Raw genomic sequence first — 22,412 nt, forward strand, 5'->3', positions numbered from 1 at the left:
GCCACGATTTTACGCATGCCAAAGAAAGAGCTAATGTGAAAACACAACCAGAAAAGAACAGGAAAGCTGCAAACGCCGATGATTCTGAAGAATTATTTTCATTGAAAGCTATTCTAGCTCCATGTCTTCTCTGACCGTCTTTGCAGAGAGATCAACCATGCCATCAACCCTGCGCAAGAGTGATGCAGAAAATTCTATGCCATGCAAGAGGTATCGTCATTTCCATGTCCCATTGACAACCCAACGCCGATATGATTTACACCGAAATCAAAGCCGCTCATATGCTTTTGTTCGTGAAATCGTTTAGTCGACCTCCTCGACAGTTGGGCCATCATCGCCACCGTGACCAGCACCGCCAGCACCAGGGAATCCACCAGGACCGCCGGCACCAGGGAAGCCACCGCCGGGCATTCCACCTGGCATGCCACCTTCACCACCGGCACCGTAGAATTTCATCATGATGGGGTTCGCAACACCTTCGAGCTCTTTCTGCTGCGCCTCGAACTCGTCCTTGGTGGCGGTCTGGTTCTCGTCGATCCAAGAGATGGTCTTGTCGATCTCGGCCTTGAGCTTCTCTTTGTCAGAGGCATCAAGCTTCTCGTCGACCTTCGAGTCAGAGAGAGTGTTCTTGAGTGAGTATGCGTATGACTCGAGACCGTTCTTCGCGGAGATACGAGCGGCCTCGGCCTCATCTTCAGCCTTGTACTTCTCGGCCTCGGACAGCATGCGCTCAATCTCTTCCTTGGACAGACGACCCTTGTCGTTGGTGATGACGATCTTGTTCGACTTGCCGGTGCCCTTCTCGACAGCGGAGACGTTCATGATACCGTTGGCATCCAGATCGAATGTGACCTCAATTTGGGGAACACCGCGAGGAGCAGGTGGAATGCCGGAGAGCTCGAACTTGCCGAGCAGGTTGTTGTCCTTGGTGCGAGCACGCTCACCTTCGTAAACTTGGATGAGCACACCGGGCTGGTTGTCGGAGAAGGTCGAGAAGGTCTCGGACTTCTTGGTAGGAATGGTGGTGTTGCGCTTGATGAGGGGAGTCATGACACCACCAGCAGTCTCGATACCGAGAGACAACGGCGCAACATCGAGCAGGAGGATTTCGTTGGTCGACTTGGACGAAGTATCACCAGACAAGATGGCAGCCTGAACTGCAGCACCGTAGGCGACAGCCTCATCGGGGTTGATTGACTTGTTTGGTTCCTTGCCATTGAAGAAGTCGGACACAAGCTTCTGAATGCGAGGAATGCGAGTGGAACCACCGACCAAAACGATTTCGTGGACGGAAGATTTGTCAATCTTGGCATCACGGAGCACGCGCTCGACAGGTTCCATCGTGGATCGGAAGAGGTCCTGGCAAAGCTCTTCGAATCGAGCACGGGTGATGGAGGTGTAGAAGTCAATACCTTCGTACAGTGAGTCGATTTCAATGGAAGTTTGGGCGGAAGACGAGAGAGTGCGCTTGGCACGCTCGCAAGCGGTGCGGAGACGTCGGAGTGCGCGGGCATTGGAGCTCAGATCCTGTTGTCACATGTTAGCAAAGAGTAAGGAATGGAGGGCAATGGGAATGTCCCTGACCTTGCGATGTTTTCTTTTGAACTCCGAAACAAAGTGGTTGACAAGTCGGTTGTCAAAGTCCTCACCACCCAGATGAGTGTCTCCAGCAGTGGACTTGACCTCGAAGATACCCTCTTCAATGGTAAGGAGGGAAACATCAAAGGTACCACCACCAAGGTCGAAGATGAGGACATTGCGTTCACCCTCAGTCTTCTTGTCGAGACCGTAGGCGATGGCGGCAGCAGTGGGTTCGTTGATGATACGGAGGACATTGAGACCGGCGATCAAACCTGCGTCTTTGGTGGCTTGGCGCTGCGAGTCGTTGAAATATGCGGGGACAGTGACGACGGCGTTGTTGACGGTGCCACCCAGGTATGACTCGGCAGTCTCTCTCATCTTGGTGAGCACCATTGACGAAATCTCTTCGGGTGTGAACTGTTTCTCTTCGCCTTTGAATTCGACCTGAATGACGGGCTTGCCGCCTTTGTCGATGACCTTGAAGGGGAAGTGCTTCATGTCGGCTTGAACCTCGGGATCAGCGAACTTCCGGCCGATCAGACGCTTCGCATCGAAGACTGTGTTCTGAGGGTTCATCGCGACTTGGTTCTTGGCGGCATCACCAATGAGTCGCTCAGTGTCGGTAAAGGCGACAAAGGAGGGGGTGGTTCGGTTGCCTTGATCATTGGCAATGATCTCAATGCGGTCATCTCGGAAGATGCCTACGCATGAGTAGGTAGTACCTAAATCGATACCTATGAAAGACGAGTTAGCCTGATGTCGCTCCTGCTGTGAGGCTGCGGGGTGGACTCACCAATGGCTGGTGCCATGATGTGTAGAGAAGTGAGGAAAATGTGAGGATGTTCGTATGTAAAGAGGTTATTGGTACAGGAGTCTTTTGAAGACTTCGTTCAAGAGGAGATTTATGTCTGATTTGATGATGAGGAAGGAGAGAAAGTCAGTGTCTGGTCAGTACATTTATGGGATTTTTGGTTGCCCAAAATTTCGCCAAGCGGAGGGCGGGATGTTGTGACCGAAGGCTTTAGAACCCTTTCGAACGCGGTGGAATCACTGTGATTGTTCTGGCTGTGAAGCTCCGGCCCCTGCTGGAACGTGCTAGGCTGCTCAAGCACCTGTCGGGATGGCCTGGAAGCATGCAATGAACCAACACGAACAGTCTTTTCACTTCCCCATCATTGTCGTCACTGTTTGGTGAGCGGCCGAGAATTGCGATACAAGCTTGTGGTGAGGCTGCAGCGAAGCTTCCACAGCCGTCTCGCATACGCCTAGTTACGTCATAAGGCTTTCAAAAAATTCGACGAGGCTGAAGTCATTGTTGGGGCAGTCAATGCGGGGCAACCACTGGAAGCACGGCTGCAGTGAGCTACTGGGTACAGCAGTAGAATCGTGGTATGATCACAACAGGAGTCTCCATCATGCCACTGCACCGGCACGACCGGATAAGGGCATTCAGCTGCCCATTGCTCGTCCATCTTCTATCACAGTACTGAGCACTAATATTATCCTCGCCCTCATTGCCGCACTGATGACGTTATGCCGCTTGATCAAGAGTCACGGTTCGCAGTCTCATCGATGATTGAGATCTTGCGGCACCACCAACAGAAACCCCAGACGCAGTTCGGAAGACACTGCTAGACGCAGAGCTCCTTGAAAGGCTCCTGCCAATGTTGTCCTCATTATTTGTGCTTTCCCTTGGCTCATTCGTTCCCCGGTGCTCATAGCTCGCCGATTCTCTCCGCCGCAGCAACCATGGTCTGAAGTTAACTGGTAAGGATGAAATGATCAGCGATACTGTGTCAGCAGCATAGGGACATGAATGCCACTCACAGTATCCACCACAGGCACAGACTCCTAACCATAAAACAAGTTCTGATCCATATATAACCATCCCCAGGATATCCAAAGTCGGCTGAAAGAATACCGAGATGAGTGAGGTAAGGTCGCCCATTGCATCGATGCCAACGAAGAGGAATGAAATGCCCCTGACCGTTCTCTCTTTGTAGATGTCCACGTAATGCCTCAAAACACCGGCACAAAGAAAGCATGCAGACAACACGGCCATGAAGGTAACGGGCCACTCTACACGGTCACTTCTTGCGCGTCTGAGTGCAAATATGAGGCCACACTCGACGCCGCCCATGAGGGCAGCAACTGGTGCGACAACAGCCAGCGACTTGGTGAGCGGCCACTTGTTCCCGTAATATTTGCATTGCATCCAAGTGACCAAGCTCAGAAAGGTCAGTATCTGCGGTTGAACACGCAAAGCGATGTTGAAATTCTCGACAATGTTGTACACTCCTAGTGGAACACCCGCGCATGCCCACAGAAGCATCATCGTCGGCTGCAGACCGGTGGTATCATGCCGGCGATAATTGATAACAATCTGAGGGATGAGCTGCGAGGTCGGGTGTGAGCTTGCTCTGCCATCTTGCGATGTCTCAGAGTAGCCTACCTGAACAGACCAGCAAACCGCCCCTGTGACACCAAGGACATTGGCAGCTATGGGTACGTCCATCTTGCTTCCGCGAAGCTTTCCGCGTTGCACCCAGATTATGGGCACTGCAATCGTAGAGATTGCTTCGGGCCGCAGTTTCGGCGTCGCAACAGCATTGACGCAGTTTACCTTGAGTGTAGCACGGCTTTACACATGCCTCGTCTTATCTGCTACGGGGAAGCATTAAATCACGATCGGCTACCTCGCACACCTGGTCGCCCATCTCAAAAAGGCTTAGCCTCAACTTCGCGGTTCTTGGCGCTTCAGTCGCGACCGTGGCAACGCTAGTGGCTGCGCATTGCGGCTCTGAAAGATGTCAATTCACATTCAATTGCTCTTTGCTCTGTGTCAACCCCCAACCACTCAAGTTTTGCCAGTTTTCTCCTTTCCGACCGGCATTTCCCATACTTGCGACCTCTCCTATCAACCACTGCCTCCTTGATCATGTCCGCGAATGGCGAAACCGTGCCCCAGGGCACTAACGAAGTAACCGATGTTGGTAAAGGGAAGGGCAAGGCGACCGAGCCGGCGGAAATTACCATGGAGGATGATGACGAAGACGAAGAGTCTGCAGAGGAAGAAGAGGTACAGTCCAAAGGAAAATACTGTTGAATAAGCCATTACTGACTCTGTGCGTCTATTGTAGCAAGCCGAACCTGAAGAAGGTACATTTGTCCTCCCTCGAGCCAAAAATCATTCCACTGTCGCTCTGATTATTTCGCGCACATAAGGCTCACCGCCTGTATTACATTACTTGACTTCTGAGCGGTCAAGCTTGTGTTGAAGTCATCGGCTAACTCGCATTTAGATGACGAGATGGATGAGATCGATCTAGACAACATTGTCGAAGGGCGCACCCGTCGCAAGCAGATCAACTGGGCCGAGGCTGCTGAGAAGTCGAAGGATGCAGGCGACGACTTGGATGACGACGAAGATGACGAAGACGAGGACTTTGAGGCACCTGACGATGAGGACGAGGAGATGAAAGGTTGAACAACCAGCCAGGCGAGACCTGCGCACTCCAGTGGAAGATGCATAGAACGGGGGAATGTGTGCCGTTTGGCGCCAGAGGTCCATGATACTGCGTCTTGGTTGTTGGTATTCGGGTTCTGGATATTTCAATCCACCGCTCACGCATTTCGTCTCAGCACGACCAAGGTCACGACGGCTCCGCATTGCCTTTGCCACGGCGCATCTTGTACCACATAATTTCGGAAGCATTGTGTATCAAGGGCCCACGGAAGAAAAAAAGGCGTTTTGGAGACATAGTAACACGCATGGTAACCCAGGCCGGGGTAACGACACAAGACGTTGCTCGCCTGAATGGATGAGATACCCTCGGAGCCCGACTCCAGATCTGCTACGTCGCAAGATCGAACGGACCCGAAGCAATCCAATGAACAGTTGAAAAGTTTACAACTGCAATGTCTTCTCTCCATGACTCCCACTTTCACTTGACAGTGGCGGATTTGCTGCGCTGATAGCCGAGTCTCGTTCTCGACCTATTCCCGTGCCAGATGGTGGCACGTAGGCAAGAGGGTAACTGGCGACGCGTTGTGGTTCACCTTCAGGACCGAATCTTGGGTTCAGGTCCAAACCCTCCTGTCTAGTGAGAATTGTAATCCGACTTGTAGTGAGACGAACGAAGCTCCCAGTTCTGAAAGAGAATGCGCCGTCTCGTGTGCCGTGGATGGCACGTTGGCGTGCTGATGTACTTTTTCATATTTTGTGGACAACCCGGACACGCATGAAAGCCTGAGCGCTGCAACCAGCAGCCACTGTATCAACCATCACTCAATTTCTTCTTTCATACACACGGGACTCGACCAGCTAGGACAGCTCAGCTCATGGGGAAGTGGACCAAGGGTCAGTTCTAATGTCATTCATTGATTCATCCACACATTCCCAAAGGCTCGACGTCAACTTCTGCGCATACAGCACGAAGAACCGTCGATACCACGCAGCCCTCCCTGGCGTTGCCCTCGAAATATCACCAAAGCTGATCCTGACCGCCTCGCGGTGGGGTCCTGCTTGCCTAGAAAGTCCAATCTGCGCTCTCCTCCCGCCGACGACGATCCCAATCACGCTCTTCTGCCTTCTGCCTCCGTCAGACCTGTGCACTTCCCAACCCACTGCGCTCCCTATACCTGGTACTCGGATTCTTTGCCATGCTTTTCCCACCACCTCTCGATCCCTCTGCCTTTGACGTGGCCCGGCCCTTTCGCCTCGCTTTGCACGCCTGACACGACCATACCCTCAACATGGACGTGAGCGCCTCGTCCTGGGCGCTGATGGGTGTGACGGCCCTCTCCTTCCCTTTTCGCGAAGTGGTTGAAGGGAGGATGCATTCTAGGTGATACCTCTGGGAGGGCGTCGCGCACCTGGGGTCTTGGCAGAAGACGGCGGCGTTGCGCTTGGGTTTGAATTTGACGACTTTGCTGCAAAGAGGACACATCAATTTCGGCGCGAGCGTCTGCGGCGCGTGCTCCTGCACTTGTCCGGGTACTTGTTGAACCGGCGTGGCAGGAGGGGGCATCGAAGTCCCGTGCCGTGGAGTCGTCGTAGTCGTCGTCGCTACCGGGGTAGTTCCTCCCGTGGTCGTGGGAAAAGGTTGCGGCGGATCGTCCACAAAGATCAGCTCATTCACGTCCATGACCACATTATTGTCGATCACGTCGCGCTCCTTCAATCTCTCCAGGAAGTCGAAGAAGCAGGGTAGGAGTTCGTCGCCGCCGGAGTTTCTCAACCACTGCCTATGCTTCCTGGCAAACCTGATGAGCGAGTTGGAAATGTAGGCCGGATGCTCGAGTTGCTCTTCCATGCGATGGCGATCCCAGCGCTTGGCCAGTTCGCGTTCATAGGGAGACCAGTTCCCCCTTTCCGCGATCAGGTCTAGTCGTTCCATCTGCATGGCGATTTGCCATTCGTTGTCAATCTCATCGTCTGATTCAGAACGCGGGTCTTCGTCAGGTGAGACAGGTCGGTTAGAGACTGACGTGTACATATATTCGGGCCCGTCGTCGGCTCCTCGTGTCTCCAGCGGGATGGGTTTGATCTTCTTGCGATTGGAGAGGCGGAAATCAGGGACATCTTCCGCTAAGGGATACCCGATGGTCGGTCTGCTGGAGGGTTGAACCTTGATTGGAGCGGGTCCGCCTACCCAGCTGTGGTCACCGGACATGAAGCCTCGAAGGTCGAATGCTGAGGTTGGCGCTACCCACGACATCTCTCCGTTATCTGCTCCTTTCCTTGCAGTGGACCGCTTGGGTTGATCCACCTTGATGTGAACTTGACACACCTCGTTCGTGGCGGGATCTATACGAGGCTTCACAGAAAAGGTATACTTTGTGTGCATGGTCGTGAGGTGGAATTGTAGTTCTTCCAACTTGCGACACCGTGTCGCCGTGCATACTGGACATTGGTAGCCCCTGACGGTGGCATTCCGGAATTCCTGCGCCACGTCTGGCCTCTGGGCAAACCTACCGGAGAAGCTGTAGCATACCTCTGGCTGGGTTTGTGGTACTGGCTTGGGAAGAGACTTCTCCTGGAGGAATGCCACCAGGGGTTCCAATTGTTGATTTTTGGCCTTTCCATGCGGATGAATGCCATCAGGCTGATCTCTGAGGAAGGAGTCGAGATTCAGGCCTCTACTCTCCTGTTCAACGCGTCCGGCGTCAGCCTTTTGCCACGCCGATATCACTTGTAGGCCGTATTTCGTCCTATATGTCCTCCCTTCGTGTAGGAAGAACACGCTGAGCGGGACATTAATGTCTGGAGGGGTTGGAAGATGTGTGTATCGAGCCACAATGGCACCTTGCAGCTCTTCTGACCCGTCCTGCTTGATGTCGTGACCAAAATGATCGCCATCGCTTTTACCCAAGATGGGCATCGGTGGCCAGCGGCTGCCAGCTTTGCAAGGGATGATTTTGAACTCCAGAAAATATTTGTCTATTACCTCCAGGGCCGACACGTTTTTGGTGGTGACAGGGACCCGGATCTCTGCTGCCCGGACAATAAAAGGTTTGTCGAGCTCGATGTCCACAAAGTGGCCATGGGCACCATTCTCTGCTCCAGTCACCCAGCAGTACGATGACTTGGAGGTAAGTGGTACTGCGGCAAAGCCATCTCTGTTGTCCCATACTGTCAAGTGACATAAACACCGGACCGAGTCGCGTTTTTGCCGCTTAGCAGGTCTCTCACCGTCGTCGAGAGAATTCGTCTTGAAATTGAGCTTTTTCCGGATATTACTCAAATCAAGAATCAGCTCGGCGCCGGCTTGCTGGTAGACTCTGTCTACAATTTCTTTAAATCTGGTACTTCGTCGGATACTGCTCTCTCGCTTCTTGTCTCTCGACTGAAGGGTTTGCTGAACCGTCGTCATGGCGGCTCCCGTGGTCGAAGCCTGATCCGAGGCGGTGACGAGCTGCGCCGAAGAGAGCGCGTCGTCTGTTGCAGCACTATTCACCACTTGATCTCGCCCAGTACCTCTCGGATTACTGCTTCCCGAGGCGCCGCTAGTGCTGTGCAAATTTACAGCAGATAAGGGCCGCGAAACCCTAGAAGAGGGCGCTCTTAGCCGTTCCTCGTGATGTGCTAGGATGCGCGAAATATTCCTCTGCAAGAAGAGATGCTGCCGGCTCTTTGGCCGCTCGAGCGTCCACGTGAAGTGACCGACCAGATTTTGAGCAAATAATTTATGCCTCTGCGCAGTGCTGGGGTGATTGGAAACCCCGTTCTCCATGCTGGACACGGCTTAAGCCAACACGCTGTGTGTTTCCCCCAGGCCCATGGTCAGTGGCACAACAGATTGTGGAGTTTTCCTGTCCTGGCTTTGCGCGACCGTCAAGTGCATAAGCAACGATTGAGCCAAATTTATGCGTTCAAAACGTCTGCGACCAGACCGTATCGAAAGGGAGGGCACAATAATGACAGAAACTCCACCTGAGCCTCTGGCAAAAAATCCCTTGTTTCAACGCGCCTCTCTCACGCTGGGCGAAGTTTAAAGGAGGCGCGCGGATGCCATCGGTGTGGGTTGAGAAGTGGAATGCTATGTAAGTTAGTCAACTTAGGCGACGCAGCCGCCCAGCCTATGATGCGTCGACAAGATCGGTGGGGGCTAAACATCTCGGAGGCGAGTGTTGGCGCTTTTCCGGGGGGCGGTTGCAGGCTGCTGATAGAGGAGGACGCCCAGAATCGCAACGCGTCACTCTAAAGACGCGTTTCGAGCATCTACTGCCTGATGACTATGTATGAACTGAGGCGACCGAACACTGATTGAAGCAGATCAAAACAGCATCTGGTTGCGCATTTTCGCCGCTCGTGAAGACTTCCGCTCCGGCACGCACCCAACATGCGTCTTGTCTATCTACTGGGCGGTGGGCGGATTGTCACCGCACCTCACATCGTAACTGGTACGGAGTACGCACCGGCGCATTCGGTCACAAGACACAGCCAAGCACAAGATAAGCATAACAATACCTTTTTAGATATCCTCCAACGTGTCAAGCTCAAGCTCTTCTACGAGCTCATTTGCACTTAGAAGTATGCGTATGTTGTCAATGTTGTACTCACAAACGCGGACGAAGGTAGTCCCATCCTGAATGAAGCGGTCATTCCATCGCACGGCCATGTCAAATTCCTGATAGAATGGCAAAGGCGCAAGCTCCTAGGCCAAATGCTTCCCAGAACTCTGGGAAGAGAGTTCAACGCAATACAGCGGCCGGATAAAAACAGGCGCACTGTTGTTCTGCTGGGTCCTCTTCAGCCTGGCAGGGTGTGATTCAATCGCGGTGGGAGTCGAGTGGCAGATGAAGTGCGCGGCGTATGCCAGCTATGACAAGCTGGTAACCAAGCGAAACCCAGGCCATGCGTTCGAAAATGAACGAAGTGTCGAACTTGACTTCAGCTGTGAGTGAGAAATGGAGGGGCTCAACTAGGGATTTACTAGTTATCTTAGTCAATGACGGAAAACTAATGAAGGTGGTTGCTGAAGAAGTGAAGGCAAACTGAGGTGGAGGTAAGGCTATGCCAACATCTCACCTTAGGATAGGGAGTACGTGTTCACCGCCGGCAACACCTCACATTGTCATGCGGTAAGCCTCGCACTGTCAACACTTCGGCTGCCGATGGTAGGCCGTTGAGCTGCAAGCATGCCCTTCTTGGATGTCCCGTGATCTCACGATAGATAGGCGCCTACAGCCAGAAGAACAGATGTGAAAGGTCAATTCGAATTGGTGGTCGACGAATTGCTGCTTAACAAGCATTGATTACGTTGTGAGGGCGGCAACTGGGAATGCGGTCTGCTACACATCAACGTACCCGAGAGTATGTTCATACTCGTGCTCGTGGATGGATTTGAGGCTATTATTGTGCTGTTGCAAACTGAGGCACAAGGGCGCGGGACACTGTCGCGGTGAGGACATGCAGGTGCGAAACGAATTGGGATAACAGGTCAGCTCTGCCAGAGCAGCGATTGAGAGCCGATGCTTTTGTTTGGAAACCTTCTGAAGGGTAACAGCAAAACGCTCCTTTCAGACTGGTCAGTTCGCATGTCTGATACTCGCTGGGCAGCAGTCATGGGTCATGACACTGAGGAAAGCAATGACAGCGGCTCGCTTGTGACGAGGAGCATCCACAACAAAGTCCGTAGGTTCTCGACTAATTCTTGCATCCTGGAGTGATGCCATAAGCAGGGGTCGTTTCTTGGGCTTGAGCTGCCCTGAGGCTTTAGCACTCAGATCCCTGGACCCTAGGACTTTCCGTTTGAGTCCCATCAAGCCTCACAAGTAACTCTTTGGCAGTGGCGGTGGCAGAGAGGAACGGTTGCGCCAGGGAGCCGTACATAGGAGGTTGGTAGCTCCGGAACTGCCTCTGATTGCTGTTCATCCGGTACAGTCACGGGGAGTCTGAGGTGGGTGCCCCATCGTATACCTGTGAAAGGGCAATCTGTATTTGACGCACTCCCGAATCCGATGTTCTCTGTCCCACCAGTTCTGAAGCAGCTTCCCCGGGTGCCGGAACAGCGCTTGCGAATCCTGCTGTGACACCGCCCAAGCTCTGTTAATAGTCACCGTATATAACGAGAGGCTTGCAGCAATGAGTATAGTCGAGGTCGCAAATGCAAAGCTGGCAGACTTCAACCAAGGTCGTCGTCCTTCGCCTCGAAATAGTATTGACCTGACTGCACCTCGCCCTGGGGCAAAGATGACGCCTCAGCTAAGGTCTTCCCTTCGAAGTCCGGCAGTCACGTAGCTCCGGCTCTTTTTTCACGTTTCACGGATACTCAACTGGAGGTCCTGTTGGCCGGCCTCAATCCTAAATGACTCATGACTGTCGGTTTCGCCTTCTCACGTGCACGAATGCAGCAGCGGCCAAGATTCGCACATTGACGCTCTGATGTCGCCTCGATTGTCCAATCGCCAACATGCGGCAGTGCAGAGCGGTGGCAGTGTCATGACGGCCCAAGCTCAAAACTCGAAGTGATGGCATCCGACTTGGGGTATGGACATTGATGATAAGGTGAGAGAAGCAACAACTGGAAGCTAGGGCAAGGTAAGCTTGACAGTCATGGTTGTGTGTTCTACCTCCTCAAAGTTTCCGGACGAAAAGAATCCGGCCTAAGAGCAAGGGGTTCGCTCTCTATGCCAGTTGGGCGAAGAGCGCATTGCGGCGGTGCTGAAAGTGATGCGTTGGCTCGCGGTAGACGAACTAATGAGTCTGTGCAGGGAGACGGTCAAGAGGTGGCTGCCTTGCAGCTGGAGGGGCGGCTAGCGCCTCGTCTCGCTCTCTTCCAAAAGCAAGCTCTAGTCACAGGTGCATCGTTACTGTATCTCCTGCGGCAGGGCTTGCGCATCGGGTCATTCTGCTCATGTCAAGCATGCACTCTGCCACTCGAGACAGGGCGAATCCAGCGAATCGGGCGCTGAGACACCCAGAACGGGCGTGTGGGCTTCATGCGGCTCTACAGCTCACGGCATTAGGGTATTAAACCGCTCATGCGACCCGGAATTTCTCCTCCAAGTGGTACAGAGTTCCAGCACAGCCCTTGATCCGCTTTCCTCCACGGTGGCAAGCACGACATGTACGTCGCGGTCACTGAGATGGAGGAGTCAAACAGCAAAAGCAGTCGCAGTAGCGCTTCCATAATCCCGGTGTCCGCCTTCCATCCGACACCGCTCTCAAGGACCAAATCATGGAGAGCGGCAGTGCTTTCAAAGATAGGGACATCCACGGGGACGGGGAAGGGATCCATGGAGACTGAACTTGAAGGTATGTGCATACCGATCGTTCCCGATGAAGAATGAATCTGACTCTCATGCAGCTGCAAAGCTACAGAGGGCTACGATTAGACTGGAGAGTGTCACGCAGGCACTCCGTCTAGCCGTGACTGGGAAGGAGGAGCTCGATCCACTGCGACAAAAGTCGTGGTTATGGTACCTCAAGCACCTGCAATCGAAACTCATTCCACTCTGGGATAGTCTGATAGTTGCGACTCTTGCAGGGGTAGAACCATGTCAAAGATACGACGACATTTCCGCCATGACAGAAGTGCGCCAACTAGTCGGAGAGGTTGCTGGGAGCTTGTTCGGTTACGGGGAGATAACACTTGGTGATGTTACGGATCGTCTAAGGAGTGCCACCAAACGGGATTTGGACAAGAATGGCGGTACCTGGTCTTTGTTGCGTGACACTCATGGAGACTTACCTACTCACCTTGCTTTCCAAGTGACTGGGTGGCTGACTGGCCTCTGGGACCCCTTGCCGGACGTGGCCACCCCGTCCTTTCGGCTGACAGGACGCCTTCCACCGCGGCGGCGAGCTGGCATCCGCCCAGATCCGATTATTCGCAATACCAACCTTCCGATCGAAAAATGGCAAAACCAGCCTCTGCATCGTGTTGCAGGCAGGTTTGGGAAACTATTCCCCAGCCCAGGTCTCTCCATCCAGGACGACACGCTTGGAAGCCGAGACGTCGAATCTGCATGCGTTACAGCGGCGTATATCTCATGGCACAGTCTGAAGGATATCGTGGGCGTGACCCTCCAATGGACGGCGACTTTGGGTCAGCACCTGGAGTACAACCAGCAGGAGAAAAAGCTTTATGTCTTCAAGCATCCATCAATCTGCCTGTTGCTTTGCCGGGACGAACCACAAACACTCCTCTCCGATGTCTTCATACAGCAACAGCGGGAGCATGCATCAAGCCAACCACTCGGTGTACTCCAAGGAGTAGAGTTTGAAGGGTATCTCGCGGAAGTTTTGCTTTCGTACCAATTGATCTTTGCACGGAATTCTGCGTCAAGGAAAAGCATCAGGCGAAGACTTGCTGAGATTGGAGAAGAGTGTGACCCTCTTTTGAAGACATTATGCACGGCAACCAAGGACAACCAGGACGTGGAGCTGCTATATGCACAACTCCATGCAGAGCCGGCAGAAAATTACGTGCCAATTGCCGACTTCCCCTTCCTGGCGAAGAAGCTCATTCAGCTACAGAAGCTGAGTATGGGTCGCAATCCTCATTCTTTCCGAAGACTGTGGAGGGATCGTCGCAATCTACTGGCTTGGTTTGCACTCTGGGCTGTGCTAATCATCACTGCGCTGACCCTTGTTTTTCAGATGTTGCAGCTTGTCTTTCAAATCTGGTCGCCAGCGTGAAGGGAGGCATCGCAAACTGCCGTTAGTGTCAGGTCGGCATCTCGAGCTTAGTTTAGAGGGACTGGTCGAAGGGCATGCAAATAATACCCGGTCTGTTTTTTCTGGTAGGTTCTTTAGGTCCAGGGGTCAAAAGGGTTTATTCTGTAACAGAGTTAAAGCTCTGAACGGTCAGCTGTAGAGACTTGCCTTGAGCAGAGTGTAGAATTCATAGGTCACATGCACGAACAGGACGTGACACTACCTGTAATCAGGTATAGCAATATATCTTCAGGCGAGAAGTTGTGGAAGAATGCGCGATGGCCGTCACAGGGAGGGAAACAAGGTGAGCGGAATGTCGTTATTCCGTATTCCGGCTTTGGGGGCCGGAGCCAAAGGCCTGGAGCGGCAATTATCCGGTCAAACCACTCTCTCTTCACCATCAACTTCAGGTTCATTTACACCTCACCCATTCATGGTGAATCTTATGCTGCTGCATTGCACTTCTTGCATGCGCACTGCCACAGTGAAGATGTCACCAGCACGATATGCATCAAAGCACACGCTTTGATCACGTCACTGCCAACCATTGTCAAATCCTGATCTAACACGACCTCTATCTCACCTGAGACTTCGTTTAACATCCAGGCTGAACCTGTCCGAGTTCTTGCTTTCAAAGTTTCCGGCAGCTTTTCTCCAGGGGCCAATTCATAGCATTAGTTCTTTGGTTTCAGTCTGACCTTGACTTGAGCCATGCCGGACGTACGTACTACCCTCGAATATCTTGCCAGACTGCCACTTTATGAGACCGAGAAACCATACCTCTATCTACCCGGCAAAGACGAAGGTCTCGACCCGAATGTCACGAAGCTAGATAATCTAGAGTACGAACGCCATTCTGGGATTCTAGTAAAGGACGTGCGTCAGCATCCTGAACTCAACTTTGATGATTGTGGCTTCGAGTTCCAGGAATACCCGTCCCGATACCAGCAATTTGCAACGGCTGCGGACACTGACAGATACCGGGCGGAAACCGAGCAAATACTGAAGAAGCGATTCAATGCGGAAAGGGTGATGGTTTACGACATCCGATTGAGAAAGAACGATTCTTTCCATCGCTCTGAATTTGATGTCTATGATCCACTGCTCATCGAAGGTCCAGCAAAAGGCGCTCACAACGGTAGGCCAAACGATTCACCGTGCGTGCAAGCGTGGAAACTGACGAGGAACTCGCTGATTGCAGACGTCACGTTCCATTCAGCTCCCAATATTGTGAAGCGTCACCTACCGAAAGCAGATTGGAGCACGTACCTCCAACCGGGATACCGCATTCGAATCCTGAAGTGAGTTTCCACGCCCGACTGTGTGACCGCTTGTCCTGTACTGATGTTCGAAAGTACCTGGCGCCCTCTGAATAAAGTTTTGGAAGACAGGCCGCTTGCGTTCTGTGACTCACGGACAGTTGACGCGGACGACCTCATGCCGACCGACAGAATCCTTCCAGATCGAGTAGGAGAGGTCTACTACCTCCAGTACAATCCGAATCAACAATGGTGAGCAATACAACGTCACAACAATTCCAGCTAAGTCCTAGCAGGTACTGGATTGATAAACAGCGCAATGAGGAGATGGCCATCTTCCTGGCGTTCGATTCCGACCGAAAAGAAGGAGGGGCGCGATGCAAGTCATGTCAATCTCCAATGGTGACTCTCTGCGGTGGCTAACAGAGGGTGTAGTCTGCCCCCATGTCTCCTTTGACAACCCAAATGCTCCCGAGGGCGTAGCCAAGCGCGAGTCCGTCGAATGCCGTGCAATCGTCATCACGAAGGTGTCCTGATGGTAATGCCGAGATGTGGCGCAGGTCTTTCACAACAAGGGGCAATCTTTCATGATACGCAGGCATAGCTGCAGTAAGTCACTGGCCTTGCGTCGAGGCGCAAGTCACCATGCACACAGTATGGATCAGGAATCGCGACCGGAGGCCGGGCTCGGTTCCTGATTTCGCAAGCGCAAAAACGGGCGACTTGCTTCAGCACATGAAATATCTCAGGCCCAACGCGCTAAGGGGCGAATATCCTCGTGTCCAAAAGAGAAGTTAGGCTTTGCTCTCCAGTCCATCGGTCAACGATACCGGGGTAGGCTAGGAACTTGGTGCCATTTGAGGCGGGGGTGTCGCCATCTCATAGGATGTCATGTCCCTTCCTCTGATGCGCAAGCGAGGGAGGAATACTGCAACGAAGGCATGAGAGACCCTCTAACCAGTTGGCGTGAATACCGACTATACCCCAGCTGCAGACCAGGGGGGGTGGCGGCCTAGAAAGCACGAAGAGCGAGTGCATGCAGCTAAGTGTGGAGATGATTCGAACCGCAGGGATGTTCTGGAAAGAGCGATCTTTGTTGCAGGATGTGCTAGACTCAGCCTCGACCTTATCAACAGAAATGTGAACCGCGTGAACAACAACTGATCCGACCTGTTATCGCGGCTGGGTGACTCTAGCCTCTTCAGCAGACCGCCCTCGCAAGCCGAACGGGATCATGAGAGCGGACATCCCCTCCTTCACCACTTTGTGCGCCGCGTTGTTCCTTGCGAGTAGGGGCGTAATTGGAGTTTGAATGGCAGTGTATAGTGGCTGGAATGAATGACAGGCGGGTCTGAGCTGGCGTGCCTGCCTACCATAAGCAGCAGGTAGTTAATGGCCCGTCACCTGCCCCTCACTCACGCCTGGTGATAACGAAAAGAAAGTGAAGTGACCTCTGTTTGGCGGTGGACAACTTGAGCTGCGCCTCATAAATTTCTCCCTGCACTTTTCCTTCTGCTCTACGCTACCACACATCATTCTCGAATCATAATCTCCATTCTCAAAGGTGAGCTGGCATTATTCTTCAGGTCCCAAGTCGGATCCCGTACAAGCATTCAGACTGGACTGACAGCTTGGGCGGCGGTGCAAGATACTAGCGTTCCCAGCACAACACAGCACAGCCCTTCCGATCTCCAGCCGTTCCGCGCCCACGCCCAACCACAACATACATATCACTTCGCGTCGGACCTCATCTGCAACGCCAGTCCCAGCATACATTCCAGGCAAAGGTTGGCCCGTCCATTCTGAGGACCCTTTTCTGGTCATGTCAGGCTAACACAAGGCGTTCTAGTCATCCAGATGGCTCCCCGAAACGAGTGCGACACCATGCGTGAGATCTGCACCGACGCCGATTTCTTCAAGACCCTCGACCCCCGTGGCTATCCCGCTGTGCAAGAGAAGGCGCGTCCATGGCAGAAACTCGTCTCTTCTCAGAAGAAGCGCGAATACGGTGCGGTTGAGAAATTGGTGGTCGTCTGTTCGCAGACTCATGACCATGGTTTGTGACACCCTCAGGTACCTGTGAGCCACGCCAGAATCGCTGACTGCATTTCCAGGAACTGCCAACCTTGGTGGTTACTAGATCTCTTGAGCGCAAGCTCCTATCAACGCCCCGTTTACTCACCAGCAATGTCTACGGCCTGCCAAAATCATACGTTACGGCAACTTTGACTGCGAAGCGTGTCACAGGTGGACATTGATTTTAGGTCCTCCTTGAGCTTCATGTCCGTTGCAGCTCGCCTTGGTGCAAATGGCTTCTCGGACGATGCAGCGGCCGATATCCTTTTGTACAAAGTACGACTACTTTCCTACTATGAGTTTTACAAGCGCATGGCGTTGTCGGCATGGGTGGCCTAACTGCTACACACCGCTACATACATAGAACATGGATGGTGACTGAGGTTTGATAAATAGCCGAGTGGTTGCTCATGAGCATCACTCACCTCGATTCAATTTGACCATCCAACATGCAGTTTCAAGCTGCCTCATAGTGGAGTGGTGCAAACTTCGTACCATGCATCCGGCGCTACCCCAGATTTCCTTCCAGGATTCAACCTGTTCTCCACACGGTAGAGTTGTGGGTGCAAGCATTTCCCAACTCGACTTGTCACGACAGCTTCCCAACATCGGCTGATTATTCGTTCTGCATTTTCCCCAGATCGCTGCCACGATTCCTGGATGTCTTGTGTGCGCTTAGCGAGAGATGCTCAATTTGGTTGGTCGTCGCCTGCAGGGTATTGCATTAGTTCACAAAACTTCCAACGCCCGACAACGCTGGCACATTCTTCCTTTCCAAGCACATCCTTCTCGCTATTGGGAGATGCCATCGCATAGGTGCATATGCAACAGCAACTTGCCTGCCGCCTCTCGAGCTCTGCTCGCCTCAAAGGGACGTGGGGGGTGACGGCGGGCTCCGCGCGTCTCTCACAACTCACAGTTGCAGCACAGGCAACCACTGAGATGCAATACCCCTCTCACACAATTCAGTACTGTGCATACGGGCCCTTCCCATGTCTTGATAAACTGCGCCCTTCCCCTGTTCAGGTCTTTCTCCGTCCGGTCTCTCTGCTGCCTTGTCTCTCTCTAACTACAGCTTGTCGTCCTCCTAGTTTGTGCTGCTCTTCAGTCAATTCAGCTTCTGGGCGAGCCTTTGAATTTCTCAGCCTTACTGACTCTACTCTACTATCATGTCGGGCGGCCAGCCTCTTCCAGTGCCGTCACATATGCGGGAGGATGAATGGCAGTTAGGTGCGCCTCATGGGTTCATTGTCATCACTCGAGACTGACCGCGGCTGCAGATTTCGGGTATGGCGACCCTTTCTAAACCTTGTCACCCTATGAAAGCCTCGTTGACATCTGTAGCGACTCGCGGCGGTTCCTCATCGAGCAATTTAAGTATGCCAATTCCTTATATCCGCTAAGCAGAGCCGACACGGAGCAATCAAATGGCTTCACCGACCACGAATCGTTCGGAGGATATGTTTACACAGAAAAGACGGCGGCGCAGAGGGCAAACCAAGCTATGAAATCCACTGTCCTGCTTGGCTTAACACAATTTGACAAGTGTAGGTACAAGACTTATGTTGCTTTTTCTTGCACGGATGTTTGTGGCCACTGTCGCTGCGTCAAAATGCTGACCCGGCGATTCCAGGGCTCTGGAGATTCGACGAGCTCATAAAGGATCTCGTGATCGAATTGACAAATGATACCGATCCGGAAATCGTCGAGGTCGAGACCATCGACACATCCACCCTCTGGCGTCTTGCCTACCTCAATGTTAAGGTATGAGGTGTTTGTGGATCCGCTGAGGGGTGCTCGGGTCCTGATTCATCATAGCTCTCGGTCGACTCGGACGTGAAGCTCAAAGCCACACAACGCTGGCTGAAAGAGCTGCAGAGAAATCTGGAGCTCCTGGTCAACTCTATCCGTGGACAGCTAGAGAACAAGACGAACGAAATCAACAATATACGTACCGAACTGGCAGATACCTTTGAGCCTTTGATAGGCCTTCTCAAAATCTCTATTGACTATATGCAAAGGAACTATGACGGTATGGCCGCGCTCTTTGCCACACGAAGGGTTCTTCTGATACTGCGGGACAGATCAAGATTTCCAGGCTAATTGGATGAGCGACATGGAGCCGAGACGGGCGGAGACGTATGAGTCTCTGGCCAAAACAATCAGGCATCTTCGAGACGTGACCACTAATAATAGGATCAACCACTCACAAGATACTCGCTACGGTGCCGACGGGCTGCGCCTGCGTCAAGAGCAGATGGATGCTGGCGAGAAGGCAATCTTCCCCCTGGATACTCTTCCTCACTTACGAGCGGACCACTTCATAGGTCGAGAGAAAGACCTTGAGAACATCCATGAATGGCTCGGTTTACAGGAAACCCCCGCTATTCGCACCTATACAATTTATGGTCGGCGCGGTATAGGAAAAACGCAGGTAAGCCCGCAATAGCCTGATCTGTGATGGCAGCTGAACCGACCTCTCCGGATAGATTGCACTAGAATACGCACGGAGGCATCGAAAACACTATAACGCCGTCTTCTGGGTTCAAGCCGAAACGAAGGGTGCTCTGCGTCAGAGTTTTACCGACATTGCTCTAGCGCTAGAGCTCCCTGGCGCAGACAAAAACGCCACCTTCGATGAGAATCTGATGCGTGTGCTACGATGGCTGCGTGAGTATCTCCGCTCTCCACTACTTGGGGCGTTATGGGGCGATTACATCTCCAATCCCGCTGTGATGACACTGGCTGACCGCATCTGCAGGTCACACGCAGAAACGCTGGCTTTTGATATATGACAATGCCGAACGCGCACAGCTCCTCAAGGGATATTGGCCCAATGGGGGCCGTGGTGCTATGCTTCTTACCTCCCGATCATACTTCAATTTCCTTGAGGATGACCAACGTCGCGGCGAAACCGTCCAGCTCTTCAACGACATTGAAAGAAGACATCTCTTCCTCACTTGCCTTGGCGAAGCATGGCAGTCAACCCACCTCAACAGCGAGGATATGATGGTGGAGATTGAGGAGGCTGCCATCTCTGCACTACTGAAGAAAACTGGCGGTCTGCCCATTGCCATCCGTCACGCGGCGACGCTGATTCTCGACACGGAAATCAACCCCACGGGAACAGCGCGGGCGTTGATGGAAATGTTCAACGAGAGCTATCAGCGTCTTCCCCGACGACAAATATCCGAGCGCGATCCTCTCATCCGTGTCTTGGACACAATCTGGAACATATCGTTCAAGAACCTTACCGAACCTGCTAAGAACATCCTGTCGGGCCTGTCGCTTTTGGCACCCGATAGAATCTTGATCGATCTGTTTCTGCCAAGCGACCAGAACATGCTCACCAGCAGACTCGAGTTTTGTCGGACGGCCTCCCACAACACCAATGTGGTCAAGTCGGGTGGCGGCACTTCTCTCCAGACCGTCATCAATCCGTCATCCAGACTCATCGAGGCAATCAACGAGTTGTTCGCCAAGGATTTGATCAAGAAAACCGGCCGCGACATGGCTATACATCGTACGGTACAGGAAGCTGTCAGCTATCAAGGCAAGGATGAGTTGATTGACTTCTTTGACGCGATGGTCCTGTTGTTGTTCGATGCTTTCCCTAAGCAGTCCCATGGCCGACCGTTGACTGAGTACTGGGAGAACTGCCAGCTGTGGATTCAGCATGTTGTCACTCTCGCACTCAAATATAAGGCCTACACCAGCAATCGACCGGAAGATGATATTCCCCTGAAGGGCATGGCATCCGCCGACATTCTTGTCAAACTCCTCGCTAACGCCGCATGGTACGTGTCCGGTGATATCAAGGTAGACAGCTGCTAACCCATACCGTCCATTAGGTACCTCTTCGAAATTGCCGACTACGAAGAAGCACTGAACCTCGTGGATATTGCCCGTGCCGCTGCCCAGAATAAAGAAAGCCTAGACTATGCCCACCTTCTCAACACCGCCGGCGTGACCTACTACGAACTCAACAAGCTTCGGAGCGCCAGAGGGGTTCTGGAACAATGCTACATTATCCGGTCTCGCATCTTGCCAGACGACCATGCCGAAATCGCAACCATCCTCTCCAACCTCGGCAACCTAGAAACCGCCGAAGGCAATTTCGAAGCCGCCCTCGAATGGCTGGAGAGGGCTGTCGTGATACGGGAATCGATCGGCGACGAGGCCGCATCGCTGCTCGCACTCAACTATCTGCAGATTGGCCGTGTTCATTTCCTGCAGGAGCACTACACCCAGGCATATAGCATGTACCAAAAGTGCGAAGGCGTGCTGAACAAGGAGAAGGGCCGCAACCGGCTTTTCACGGCCAACTTGTATTACGCATACGGCAACCTGGAGTTTGTGCAAGGACAATACATACAAGCAGCACGATCGTACGATCAGACCAGGCAGATATCGAAGGACTTTAACCCGATGCACCCTCTCACAGCGGCGGCATGCTACAAGTTGGCATGCACGGAGTTTGAACAAGACAATCACAAGAAGGCACTCAACTACCTGTCCAAAGCGTTGGACATTGCTGAATTGCGGGGCACCAGCGAGTTCGATGGTATGGACGGCACTGTTGTCAGAATCCTCTTCAAGCAGGCAGAGGTAATACTGGACGACCCGCTGGGTGATCGCAATGAGGGCACGCAACTGATGAACGACATGCTGTTCCGGCAAAAGGACGTGGCGGAGAAGCTTGAGGTCGACCTGAGGGGATTTGAGTTGCTGGAGGATCGGGAGAAGGGATTTGATTTACTGGTTCCGGGCTATTTCAGGTAAGGTGTGGATGGATAGGGAGATGCACTGTGTCGATGGGCTTCTTCGCGTCGTTGCCCCAGGATCAGTTTTGTTCATTCCGGGCATGTTTATTGTCCGGTTACCAGTTGAGCGAAGGCGTTGGAGGTGGCTGACTTGCTTCGGAAACTTGGGTTTGATGGATTTGATGTGGCGTTGGATTCAGTTGTACGGTGCCTGAGGACACTGGCTTGACCTTGGACTCGGGATTGGGATGACCACTTACGCTTTGATGACAGAGAGGGAGTTTGGGCTTCTGCATATGAAGTGAGGATGCTTGAAGGGGCCCAAGATTGGACTTCATTGTATGCTGTCTGTAGACACCGGCTTGACCTTGGATTTGGGTTTTTAATGACCACTACGCTTTGATGATGGAGATGGATTTTGGGCTTCTGGATTTGAACGAATTCGGTGCTTGAAGTGGCCTTGGGACCATTGTATACTGTCTGTATGGTGCTGGCTTGTCCTTGGGATTCAGGATCGTGAAGGGACGGTCACGGACGTTTCAACGAGTCGGAACGAATTGTCGCCCT

The 22,412-nt window shown here is 52.8% G+C and overlaps 7 protein-coding genes across 7 annotated transcripts; 4 read left to right on the plus strand and 3 right to left on the minus strand.

Annotated features, from left to right (window-relative positions):
- Window positions 1-303: 303 nt before the first annotated feature.
- Window positions 304-2,390, minus strand: G647_03814 (hsp72-like protein; the record flags this gene model as incomplete). Its single annotated transcript, XM_008728159.1, has 3 exons — window positions 304-1,527; window positions 1,585-2,315; window positions 2,375-2,390. The coding sequence occupies 3 exons, from the start codon at window positions 2,388-2,390 to the stop codon at window positions 304-306; spliced, it is 1,971 nt and encodes a 656-aa protein (XP_008726381.1).
- A 1,278-nt stretch (window positions 2,391-3,668) lies between these two features.
- G647_03815 (uncharacterized protein) lies at window positions 3,669-3,899 on the minus strand (the record flags this gene model as incomplete). The annotated part of the gene is made up of 1 exon (XM_008728160.1): window positions 3,669-3,899. The coding sequence occupies one exon, from the start codon at window positions 3,897-3,899 to the stop codon at window positions 3,669-3,671; it is 231 nt and encodes a 76-aa protein (XP_008726382.1).
- A 620-nt stretch (window positions 3,900-4,519) lies between these two features.
- On the plus strand, window positions 4,520-5,068 carry G647_03816 (uncharacterized protein; the record flags this gene model as incomplete). The annotated part of the gene is made up of 3 exons (XM_008728161.1): window positions 4,520-4,660; window positions 4,722-4,740; window positions 4,884-5,068. The coding sequence occupies 3 exons, from the start codon at window positions 4,520-4,522 to the stop codon at window positions 5,066-5,068; spliced, it is 345 nt and encodes a 114-aa protein (XP_008726383.1).
- A 1,114-nt stretch (window positions 5,069-6,182) lies between these two features.
- Window positions 6,183-8,816, minus strand: G647_03817 (uncharacterized protein; the record flags this gene model as incomplete). The annotated part of the gene is made up of 1 exon (XM_008728162.1): window positions 6,183-8,816. The coding sequence occupies one exon, from the start codon at window positions 8,814-8,816 to the stop codon at window positions 6,183-6,185; it is 2,634 nt and encodes an 877-aa protein (XP_008726384.1).
- Window positions 8,817-12,174: 3,358 nt separating this feature from the next.
- G647_03818 (uncharacterized protein) lies at window positions 12,175-13,729 on the plus strand (the record flags this gene model as incomplete). Its single annotated transcript, XM_008728163.1, has 2 exons — window positions 12,175-12,343; window positions 12,396-13,729. The coding sequence occupies 2 exons, from the start codon at window positions 12,175-12,177 to the stop codon at window positions 13,727-13,729; spliced, it is 1,503 nt and encodes a 500-aa protein (XP_008726385.1).
- Window positions 13,730-14,458: 729 nt separating this feature from the next.
- G647_03819 (uncharacterized protein) lies at window positions 14,459-15,262 on the plus strand (the record flags this gene model as incomplete). The annotated part of the gene is made up of 3 exons (XM_008728164.1): window positions 14,459-14,885; window positions 14,949-15,048; window positions 15,103-15,262. The coding sequence occupies 3 exons, from the start codon at window positions 14,459-14,461 to the stop codon at window positions 15,260-15,262; spliced, it is 687 nt and encodes a 228-aa protein (XP_008726386.1).
- A 3,936-nt stretch (window positions 15,263-19,198) lies between these two features.
- G647_03820 (uncharacterized protein) lies at window positions 19,199-21,864 on the plus strand (the record flags this gene model as incomplete). Its single annotated transcript, XM_008728165.1, has 5 exons — window positions 19,199-19,516; window positions 19,572-19,752; window positions 19,844-20,475; window positions 20,542-20,885; window positions 20,934-21,864. The coding sequence occupies 5 exons, from the start codon at window positions 19,199-19,201 to the stop codon at window positions 21,862-21,864; spliced, it is 2,406 nt and encodes an 801-aa protein (XP_008726387.1).
- Between the last annotated feature and the right edge of the window lie 548 nt (window positions 21,865-22,412).

Source organism: Cladophialophora carrionii (genome assembly GCF_000365165.1).
Source record: "Cladophialophora carrionii CBS 160.54 unplaced genomic scaffold supercont1.3, whole genome shotgun sequence".
Taxonomy (NCBI): domain Eukaryota; kingdom Fungi; phylum Ascomycota; class Eurotiomycetes; order Chaetothyriales; family Herpotrichiellaceae; genus Cladophialophora; species Cladophialophora carrionii.